The 11549-nt window shown below is 58.4% G+C and overlaps 1 protein-coding gene across 2 annotated transcripts in view; it reads left to right on the top strand.

Moving 5' to 3' along the window:
- The first annotated feature begins 6327 nt into the window (after nt 1-6327).
- Nucleotides 6328-11549, top strand: part of SLC9A3 (solute carrier family 9 member A3) — a 44707-nt gene continuing 39485 nt past the window's right edge. For both annotated transcript variants that reach the window (XM_015139678.3, XM_078004537.1), the window contains exon 1: nt 6328-6673. In XM_015139678.3, the coding sequence (XP_014995164.2) occupies nt 6463-6673 (211 nt within the window). In that variant the 5' untranslated portion in view covers nt 6328-6462. The remainder of the gene's footprint in view (nt 6674-11549) is intronic.

Raw genomic sequence — 11549 nt, 5'->3', positions numbered from 1 at the left:
AACGCCGTGTCCCTGCATCCTACAAGTCCCGTTAAGTCTGAGCAGAGCACAAAACACAGAACTGCATCAAAGGCTGAGGCAGATTCACCCACACAGACCAGGTTCCCCCCACAAAGCACCTTTCGCCAAACGCAAGAGGACTGAGGGCCAGATTCCTTCTGCAAAGCGCCTTTCATCAAACATAAGCAGACTGAGGTCCCACGGCCTGTGTTCTCTGGGCTGAGTGGAATTACAGTTGATTCAGTAACAGAAAGATAAGAGGAGAATCTCCAAATGTTTAGAAATTAAGCAATTGTGGATTAAGCAACACACTTCTAAATAGCCCATATGTCAAAGAAGAAGCCACGGTAGAAATCAGAAAATGTCTTGAGCTCAATGAGGAACACACAGCATATGAAAGCCTCCAGGATATGCAAAACTAGTCACCAAGGAGAAATCCACAGCTTATTGAAAAGTTACACATTTAAAAAGGGGAAATTCTGAAACCAGTGACCTATGCTTTCAGTTCAAGAAACTAGAAAAAGGACATCACATAAAGGCAAACAAAGTAGAAGGAAGGAAGCAATAGTAAAATGTATGAAAGAGAAGAAAGACATAAATTAGAGAGAATCAACAAGACCAAAATCTGGTTCTGTGAAAAGACGAATAAAGTTGATAAATCTCCTAGCAATGTTGATCATTAAAAAAGAGAAGACAAAAATCATCACCAGGAGGCACAAAAGGGACACATCACTGTAGAGTCTTATGGACATAGGGGAGGTGACAATCACATTACGTGCTTTACGTCAATAAACATGAATTTTTGATGCAATGAACACATTTCTTGAAAAGCACACTTTATCAAAATGAACACAAAAAGTAAAAAAAATACGATTTATCAAAATGGACACAAAAAGTCCAAACCACCTAATATTTATTAACTAAATCCATCATTTAAAACCTTTTCACAAAGAAAGCTCATGTCCATTTGGTTTCACTGTTGAATTATCCTACAAATTTCTGCCACACTCCTTGCTAGATTATTTTTCCTAGGTATTTCATATTTTTGATGCTGCATGAATAGTACTATTAAATGTTTCCATTTTCTAAAAAGTGTGTTGTTCGTGCATAGAAATCCAATTAATGGTGGAACATTGGCTTTGTAGCCGGCAGCCTTGCTGAGCTAACTCTTGCCAGTTCTGAGAGTGTGCGAGGAGCGGCCTCTGTGCTGCCCACAGGCAGGTGCTTGCTTTCATTCTAAAGATGAGGCAGAGGGTGGGGGCGGGCGGCGGAGGTTCCTGCCTCAGAGGAGCCTTCCCGAGTGCCAGCACCTGCTCCAAAGATGAGGCTGAGGGTGGGGGCAGGTGGCCAACGTTCCTGCCTCAGAGGAGCCTTCCTGAGTGCCAGCACCTGCCGGCCTTACAGATGTTACCTATCAGCTTAAAGGAATCTGCTTTTACTCTTTGTTTGCCAAGCGTTTCCCCTGCCGAGTTGCTGGGGCCACAGGTGAGCGCCATCACCCGGCTATTGTTTTTTATTATGCTTTTTAGAGACAGGGTCTCACTATGTGGCCTAGGCTGGTCTCGAACTCTCGGCCTCAAGTGATCCTTCCGCCTTGGTCTCCCAGAGAGCTGGGCTGGTCTCTGCACATGGCTGGATTCGGTTTTCTGTTTCGCGTTGTGTTGGGCGATGGGGTGGGCGGATTTGCCCTGGGCGGCGCGGTCCCTCCGGGTCTGTTGGTGCCTGGATCCCGGAGCCCCGGGCCGGGGGAGGCCGCCTGCTTCGCCCATGACCGCCAGGTCCGCAGCGCCTTTCGTGGCGGGAGACGTGGCGAGGCGACGGGTGGGGAGGGGCGAAGAGACGGGAGGTCTCAACCTAGGGGCGCGGGGGAGCGGGGCGCGGTGCCGGGCGGGGGCCGGGAGAGGGGCGTCCACGGGGGAGGGGGTCGCCTCTCCGCGGACCGCGAAGACACCGCAGCAGAGGCGCCCGGGGCGGGGGGACAGGAGCGGAGAGGGTTCGTGCGCTCAGCGGGACGGATGCGGTTGCGGATGCGGATGCGGAGACGGGCGCTCAGTGGTGTGGCCTGCCGGGCTGTCCCCGAGGGCGGAGGGGAGGACGCGCAACCCCGACAGGCACCGACGGGGCTCCGGGCGACGGGGGTCGGGCCGGCGGTGGCCGCGCTCAGGGACGGTGCCGGGAGGGAGCGCACGATCCCCCGCAGCCGGCCGAGCCCTGCCAGGTCCCCAGCGCGATCGCCCTGGGGTGGACCGTGGGGCACAGAGACACTCCTGGGGCGCCGCCCCCAGCCCCTCGCCCCTCCCTGCGCAGCCCACAGGCCCTGAGCTCCCCACCCAGCGCCGGGGCCCCTGAACTCCCCAATCAACCCACGGGCGGAGCTGCCGCTTCAGACGCAGGCCCTGAGCTACCCCGGCAGAGGTCTCACAGTGGGGGTCTGACTCCAACCCGGGCCAGCTTCTCAGGAAGCTGGGAAAGGTGAGTTTCCGTGGGTGAGGAGACCCCAGGCCCAACCCGGGCAGGACAGAGCCCTGGGCTTCAAGTCCTGCAGGGCCTCCAGCTCCAGGCTGGTCAAGAGTGTGTCCATCTCCGAAGAAGAGGAAAGGTCCCACCTGAGGCCTCAGAGGCACCCGGGAAACGGAAGGGCTGAGCTCAAATCTGCTTTTGAGAAAGACATTTGTATCCCACGGATCCAACAACCAATAAGTGTGGCATTGAGGGGAGGTGGCATGGTGGGGGTCTCCTTCCTGGAAGAGCATCCCCCAGACGGGCCTCCTGCCTGAAGCTGAGATGTGCCTGGCTCACAGCAGGTGTGGAAGAAGGGAAGTCCAGCAGGTGCAGCTCCCAGTGGAATAAAACCTTCCTTAAGAAGACTGGGCACCTGACAAGTCTGGGTCAAAAATAAACTTGGAGTGGGCGGTGATGCCCATCTCCTGCCTGGCTTCAGGCATTGGAAGTTACTTAAAAAAACTTTCTTCTCAGGCCGGGCGCGGTGGCTCAAGCCTGTAATCCCAGCACTTTGGGAGGCCGAGGCGGGCGGATCACAAGGTCAGGAGATCGAGACCACAGTGAAACCCCGTCTCTACTAAAAATACAAAAAAAAAAAAATTAGCCGGGCGCGGTGGCGGGCGCCTGTAGTCCCAGCTACTCAGGAGGCTGAGGCAGGAGAATGGCGGGAACCCGGGAGGCGGAGCTTGCAGTGAGCCAAGATCGCGCCACTGCACTCCAGCCTGGGCAACAGCGTGAGACTCCGTCTCAAAAAAAAAAAAAAAAAAAAAAAAAACTTTCTTCTCTTGAGTATTGTTAACGACAGGATGAATGGATGCGCCTCTTTATCCACAAGACACTTTCACAAGCCATACGGTGAAATTCATGGCAGGAAATTAATGTGACGGACTAGGTGTATTCAGTTTTATTAATCCTGAAGCTCAGATGCTGTGGCAGCTAGGTATAAGATTACAGTTATTTTTGGACTGGCTTTGCATTATTTCCACATTTTTAAATACATTTTACAGCCACAGCCCTTTCCCATACCCCCATACCTACAGAGGGTCCTGGGACCACAAGGGTTCCTGGCCACGGTGGAAGGATCCAGAATGCTGTGCGTGCCTGCCTGAGGCAGGAGGTGGTAGGGCAGTTACCAGATCATCACCACCCACAGGACAGGAATGTCTTTAGGACACTTCCCAAGACCCCCCCCCCACACACACACACACACGTCTCTGGGTCTGTTTGGCCATGAGGATGTGCAGGTTGTACACTGTGCAATTCCAAGGGGCATGGTTCATACAGTCCACCTGATATGGATGGTGGCCCTGCAGTGGTGGGGTGCCACAGCCCTGTCTAAAACCACAACCCAGTTAGAGGGCGGGGTTCGTGGCCCCAGTCCGCAGGTAGAAGAGTGGATGTCCACACCCTGTATAATCCCCTAGACTGGCTTCTGCATGAGGCTGGCATCCTCACAGCCATGCCCATCGCAGGCTGGGGCAGCGCCCGTCTGCCCAGAGCCCTCCAGCAACTGTGGAATACATTTGCATTTCATCCTCCAAATGCTCACAGATTGAGATGCTGCCAAAAAGCCACACTTCTCACCTGTGCAGGGACTTGTGGGCAGTGGGGTGTGCCCTGCTCTGGCCATGCCACTTCAGGGGCTCATTGCCTTTCTGTTCTCCATCAGGCAGCCCTTCCTGCTGTGGGGGGCAGTGGTGGTATGGGCAGCACACCACCTGAGCCAGCGCCTGGCACTGGTGTCCATTCTGGATTTGTACATCCAGGCAGTGACTGCTGTTCTGCCCTTTGAACAGCTTTGTGGAGAAAGGTTGTTGGCTCTTAGGACAGGCTGGTTGGGGGGTGGGGTGGCCAGAGGGCCAGCGGGCATCATGGCACACACTGGTCCGGTGGGAGTTTGGCCTTCCTGTGGAATGCAAGGGCAACATCTTCAGAGAGGATGTCTTTCCTAAAGGCTCCACCCGGGAACCACGACTGGAGGGAATCCTGTTCTTGTCCTGCTGGCTTTTTCTCTGGGACAAGAGGCTGGTAGTGGAGTGGGGGACAGAGGCAGGTGGGGCAAGGACACAGGCCAAGAGTGACTCCGATGCACCCACCTCATAAGACCATCCTAGTGGCCAGTCACACACTTCCAGTCCCCCAGTGCTTTGTCACACACTTCCACTCCCCCAGTGCCTTGTCCAGACCCTACGGCGGCCCAGCCCAGGACTACCCTCCCTCCATGCCACTCAGCGGCCGAGTCACCAGGTGAGCACCATCTGAAGGCAACTTCCCTGTGCTACACAGGCCACTTCCACCAGCATGAAACTGGGGCCCTCGCAGGATGAAGTCATCCAACTCAGCACTGTCCTCCTCAAGCCCCCGCAGCCCCCACAGACACTCAGATGTCAGAAGACACATCCATCCTCCATCCGCACCCACCTACCGCCCACCTGCCCTCCGTCCACCTATCATCCATCCACTCAGCCACTATCTTGCGAGTGCTATTGTGTGCCCAGCTCTCTTCTAAGCTCAGGGGATGCATGCGTGAGCCCCTTGCTCGTGGAGCAGACATTCCCAGGGTGAGGGCAGACAGCTCAAGGTCAAAGCCAGCAGCCCCCAGGGCTGAGAGGTGAGCTGAGCCCCGGCTGAGTAAGCAGGGGATGCGGGAACTCAGCAGCCACAGTTGTGAGCTGAGTGGGTGGGGGGTGGGACAAGAAGGTGGCATTGGAGCCAAGCCCCTGGGGAGCCGAGGAAGGGAGCAGGCAAGAGCTGTCCAAGCAGAGGGAGCAGGGTGTGCAAAGGCCGATTGCTAGTGTGGGCTGTGGCGTGCATGGGGGTGGGTGTTAGGCAGTGGCTGGGGTCAGAGCTCCTGGGGGAAGTTGAGCCTTTCCTCTGAGAGGGAGGGTCCCAATAGGAGGGACTGAAGGGGCAGGCAAAGGGCCCAGCAGGAGGCTTTGCAAGTGGCTGCAGGCAGGCTCTGAGAAGCTGCTGGTTTTGTGCGAATTTTGAAGGTAGAGCACATATGCTAAGAGCTTGGAAACCCCTGGTGAGCGAAAGAAGTCCGCGTGCCTCCCAGGTCTGGGGCTGGAAGGCTGCAGGGTGGGCTTGGAGGAAAACAGGGGTGTGGTTTGCATAGTGGAGTCTGAGATGCTTAAGGGAGCCAGTGCTGCCAGAGTGGGCTGTGGGCAGAGGCCCCGCATCAGTGTGAAGCCCTGGGGGTATCGAAGTGTTTTGGATGGAGGTCAGAAGGCAGGGGCCGGGGCGTGGAGGCCACAGAGCCTGGGGTGGGGGATGCGGCCGGCGAGGGGAGGGGCAGAGAGACTTCCCAGCGCACCACGCCAGGTCTGGGCGTCCCCGGTTTCTGGTAAGTGGCCGGTCCGGCTGCGGAATGCAGGTTCCTGCTGAAGACACAGCGAGACGTGAGGCCCGGGGGCCCCATGCACCCTCGGGCCGCCCTGTGAGGTCTGCGCAGCCCCAGGGCCCGCGTTTATGAAGGATTGGGGCGAGCGCACCCGCAGCTGCCCGGGCACCCCACGAGCTGAGCGGACGCCGAGAAGCGCGGGGAACCGCCTGTCCCGCCGCCCCGCGCTGTGCTCCCCTCGCCCCCAGCCCCAGGGAGGCGGTCGCGCAGTCCCGGGCTCGCTCTTGCCGCGACCTCCCGGACCTCCAGGCCGCAGGCTCCGGGGAAGGGTGGGGACTGGGGAGCGCCGGGTGGGCGTGCGCGGGCGGGGCGGGCGTGCCGGGAGCTGCTGCGGTGTCCGCGCTCGCGAGTGCGCGGCGGGGGCGGGCAGGCTCCGCCCCGGGGCGGGAGGGGGCCGCGGGATTAAAGGCCACCCCGGCGGGCGGGGATCGGACTGTCGCAGGCACCGGCACCGGAGCGCGCCGGGTCTTCGCCGGGTCCCAGCCCCGCGCGACGGCCGAGCCCAGCCGGGACCCCCCGCGACATGCGCGTCCCAGCCCCGCACTAAGCAGGCGGCGATGTGGGGACTCGGGTCCCGGGGCCCCGGCCGGGGGCTGCTGCTGGCGCTGGCGCTGGGAGGGCTGGCGCGGGCCGGGGGCGTGGAGGTGGAGCCCGGCGACGCGCACGGCGAGAGCGGGGGCTTCCAGGTGGTCACCTTCAAGTGGGCCCACGTGCAGGATCCCTACGTCATCGCGCTCTGGATCCTCGTGGCCAGCGTGGCCAAGATCGGTAGGTGGCCCCGGGGTCTCCGGGTCTGCCCGCGGGGTCTGCGGCCGCCTCTGCCGGGTCTGGGGGCTTAGTTGTGGCCGCGCCCATCAGGTCGGAGCCGGGCGGCCGCGGCTCGGGAGAGTCTGGCTCTCCGGTCCAGCAGAGCGAGACTCGGGAGAGACTCTAGCCGCGCTAAGCCGCCCCTGCGGGTCCCGAGGGTCTCCCCTACCCGGCGGGGGCACAGCCTCGGAGCCCCTGGCTCGCGGCTCCCGGGTCCCTGTGGGGTCTCCGTCCGGCCTCCGCTCCGAGCCCCGCAGACTGTAGGCTGCTCGCGCCCGGGGAGTCCCTGGGGCCGGGTTTCCTTGGGGGTACTCAATCTTTTTAGAGAAACGTCCTTGGAGTGATGGCTCTTTTTCGTGCGTTACAAGGGCAGAAAGGAAAAGCGGTGCCACCCGCATGAAACCCAGCAGAATCCTCCCTACCGGCGCAGCGTTCCCATTGGCGGGCCTCCTTTTTTTTTTTTTTTTGGAAAATCCCGGTCGGTCAGATTTCTCTTCTCCTTAACTTGCGCCAATGAACCAGTAATGTGGGCACGGCAGGTAGCTCCTGGCAAGGTGACAGGAAGGTCAGCTTCCTGAGGAGCTCGTGGGGATCAAAGTTTCATGTGTTGGCCCACAGGGGAGGGTCTCTCCAGGGGTGGCGGAGAGGTGGTCACTTGTGTAGAGGGGGGATTAGGGGACACGAGTGGGGCCAGGAGAAGCAAGATCAGAGCAGCAGGCGCCGCCGCAGGTTTCCAGAGCGGCTTTGGACTGGGGCGGGGTGGGCAGGGGGCGGCGGTTTGGATGCTGGGGCCGAGGAGGGGCGCCCACGCAGGACAGGGGAAGGACAGGCTTCGGGGAGAACAGCTGAGAGAACCTTGGCCTTGGTGGAACCTGGTACGCCCAGCAGGCTTGATTGGAGAAGGTGCCTTTTCCTTCAGTGACGCCTGCCGCCTGCCCTATTTATGCCAGGGTCTCCCCTCCCCTCCAGGCCCCTTGAGTGTTTGCTTTCTGTCTCGTAAGTGCTCTTCTGAGCCCTCCCGCGCCCTCCCTTCTCTGCAGCCTCCTCCCTTCTCTGCAGCCTCCTCCCTTCTCACCCCGGTGTCTTTCAGCTCCCGGCCTGGGCTGCCTGCTCTCCGGGCTCACGCTGGCCTCGCTGTGCTTTCCACTGGGGGCTTGCGATGCTGGCCGTGGGGGAGTCTCTGAGGCTGGCTGCCTCCTACAGGTGATTTCCTTGAGAAGGTCCCCTGGGGCATCAGGGAGGTCCAGCCTCAACCTGGGCTCTGCGGTCGCCCAGTCCTAAAGCTCACCCTGCTTTCCTCTGACGGGCGTGTCCCGCTGGTGTAAACTGAATAGGTAATTTCTTTTCTTTCTTTTCTTTTTTGAGACGGGGTTTCATTCTTGTTGCCCAGGCTGGAGTGCAATGACGCGATCTCGGCTCACTGCAGCCTCCACCTCCTGCCACAGCCTCTCTGGGATTACAGGCATGTGCCACCAAGCCCGGCTAATTTGTATTTTTAGTAGAGACAGGGTTTCTCCATGTTGGTCAGGCTGGTCTTGAACTCCAGACCTCAGGTGATCCACCCACCTCGGCCTCCCAAAGTGCTGGGATGACAGGCGTGAGCCACCGCGCCTGGTCCTGAATATGTAATTTCTGTACAAGCTGGGGCCTCTCCCAGTTCAGCCCCGTGTACAGAGTCAGAATCTGGCATCTGAAGGTCCGAAGACAGCCACCAGGCACCAGCCAGCCCCGCCTGGGAGCCCGCAGGGAGGGCACACTGACCGGGGCTTTGCCTGGCCTCAGAGTTTGTTATTCACCAGGAAAAGCCTTCGGGTCTCCCAGACACTTGGACTGGTTCTGGAAAGACGTCCTTGAGGGCAAGGAGCTGCCGGCTCCAGCAGCAAGTCCCGGGGGCAGGGCGGTCCCAGAATGCATCTCCTGGGGAGCTGGCCCTTTACGAAGGCCCACCCTGATAGCACCGAGTGAGCGGCTGTCTTTGTCCCGGGGTTGTTGGCCCCACCTGGGAAGACAAGAGCCTCGCCTCGCGCAGCTGTGAGAGCTCATCGAAGCATCCCACCGGCACAGACCTCTCCAGACCTTCCCTCTACACTCGCTGTCATCCCCTCAACCCACTGTCCACGCTGCAGCCCCAGCAGTGACAGCTGAGGTCTGCCCTGGGTCTGCCCTGATTGGCCCCCAGGCTGTCCCACCCTCCATCCCCTCTCTGCCAGCCACACCTCTTGAACGCAGCCCCGGGCCCTCCCTGTGTGCTTCCTCCCCCAACCCCTCCCCTGTGAACTCTGGACTTCTCAGATTCTGCTGGCCCAGACCGTCCTCCTTGTGCAGCCAGCCTCGGGTGCACGACCTGTGTTCCCAGCCGACCCTCACATCCAGGCCTTCACAGACGCCCGGGCCTGAGCCTGCACCACAGCGGGACTTCTCCCACTTTACCCAGCCTCCTTCACATGCCCACAGCCCCCAGACCAGGGTCCGAACCTACTCAACTGCTTGGCACATTTTGCTGTTTAAAATGATCAGGGATTGGCCAAACTCTTTCAGTCTCAAGTTACACAAACAGAAATGTCTCTTCCAACAGAAAAGAGCTGCATTCCTGTTGCTTTTCCAAACATTTGCTGAATTTCTCACACGTCCTGAGTGTTTCTAACTCACAGCCCCAGGCTTCTTTTTTTTTTTTTTTTTTTATACTTTAAGTTCTAGGGTACATGTGCATAACGTGCAGGTTTGTTACATATGTATACTTGTGCCGTGTTGGTGTGCTGCACCCATCAACTCGTCAGCACCCATCAACTCGTCATTTATATCAGGTATAACTCCCAATATGCAATCCCTCCCCCCTCCCCCCTCCCCATGATAGGCCCCGGTGTGTGATGTTCCCCTTCCCAAGTCCAAGTGATCTCATTGTTCAGTTCCCACCTATGAGTGAGAACATGCAGTGTTTGGTTTTCTGTTCTTGTGATAGTTTACTAAGAATGATGGTTTCCAGCTGCATCCATGTCCCTACAAAGGACACAAGCTCATCCTTTTTTATGGCTGCATAGTATTCCATGGTGTATATGTGCCACATTTTCTTAATCCAGTCTGTCACTGATGGACATTTGGGTTGGTTCCAAGTCTTTGCTATTGTGAATAGTGGAGGCATCACGCTACCTGACTTCAAACTATACTACAAGGCTACAGTAACCAAAACAGCATGGTACTGGTACCAAAACAGAGATATAGACCAATGGAACAGAACAGAGTCCTCAGAAATAATACCACACATCTACAGCCATCTGATCTTTGACAAACCTGAGAGAAACAAGAAATGGGGAACGGATTCCCTATTTAATAAATGGTGCTGGGAAAATTGGCTAGCCATAAGTAGAAAGCTGAAACTGGATCCTTTCCTTACTCCTTATACAAAAATTAATTCAAGATGGATTAGAGACTTAAATGTTAGACCTAATACCATAAAAACCCTACAGGCTTCTTCAATTTGTAACCTAGTTGGGGAAATAAGAGTCCCGGGATCCTGAAACCCACAGCAATGTTGATCCCAGGAGGCTTCTACTCCAGGCAGCTTGGGACAGAGGATGGCTAGAGGGCCAGAGCTGCCCCAAGCAAATGCTGGGGCTGGGGCCTCAGCAGGTGGCCCAGGTGCCTGGGCAAGGAACCGGTGCTGCTGTTGGCCCACCAGCCTCAGGCTGCGTGTCTGGGCTCCGTCAGGGGCTCCCCACAAGTCCCCTATTTGTGTGCACTGGGGGTTCCCCTGCCTGTTACAGCATCTTTTTAAAATGCAGAAGGGGAGGCAGGGGCCGAGGCCAGGGAGCCAGTCCACAGCCCAGACCTCCCAGACTGAGAGGATGAGGAAGTCTTTAGCAGTGGAGGCGGCAGGGACTAGTGTCTGCTTCAGGCAGGGTGAGGGGGCTTCTTCCTGTGCCCCTTGGGGGCCCCCAGCCTGTAGCCACCCACACCAGGGTCACTCTAGGCCTTAGGTGCCCACCAGATCCCCGCCTCACCCTGCACCGTCCGCGTTGGGGACCCTGGGCCAGGCTTTCCTTCCTTCCTGGGCTTCCTCTGGGGGCTGAGGCTGCGCCTTGCAGAGACCGCCAGGCCCGGCAGCACTGGGTGGGGGCCCTGGGGTGGGGGCCCTGGGGTGGGATTCAGGCAGCAGCAGGTGTCAGGACTGCCAGGAATGGGCCCCTGGAAGGAGAGGGAGATGGGGGTGTCAGAAGCCAGAGGGGAGGCCCAAGGAGGGTCCCTGGGGAAGCAGAGGGAGGCAGGGGGAGGCCCAAGCAACTCAGCTACGGGCCTTGGAGGACTTTGGTCCCCACCTAGTGTCGTGGTGAGGAGTGGATGTGGTCAGATCTGGGTTCTCAGACGACTGGCCATGGGGCAGAGAATGGCACTGGGGAGATTCTGGGAAGACAGTGAGGAGCTTCCCTTGGGCATCAGGGCGGTGGACCGCAGGGCCTCTTTGGGGCAGGGGTGGGAATGTCACAGGGTCATCAGTGACACAGCAGGGGCCAGATCTCCTGGTCCCATCCTGTTCTCAACCCTTGGGGGGACTCTGCTGCACTGACCTCGCCTCGCAGCTCAGCCACACACGAGCAACAGGACCCGACCAAAAGGGAATTGGGGGAGTTAAATTTTGAGATGTTGGAGACTGGGGAGGGGCTGGGGCTGGGAGTGGATTCTAAGCCCAGCTGCGTCTATTTGTCCCCAAGTGTTTGGCCGTGGGGACCCCTTGGGTTGTGGACGCACAGGAGGTGTGGGAGCCGACATCTCATGGACCCAAACTCCAGAGCTGGGCAGCGCTGGCTCAGGGAGGTGGTGCCTTGAGGGGGTAGGACCTGAG

Source organism: Macaca mulatta, chromosome 6 (genome assembly GCF_049350105.2).
Source record: "Macaca mulatta isolate MMU2019108-1 chromosome 6, T2T-MMU8v2.0, whole genome shotgun sequence".
Lineage (NCBI taxonomy): Eukaryota > Metazoa > Chordata > Mammalia > Primates > Cercopithecidae > Macaca > Macaca mulatta.
This window is presented reverse-complemented; position numbering and strand designations above follow the sequence as displayed.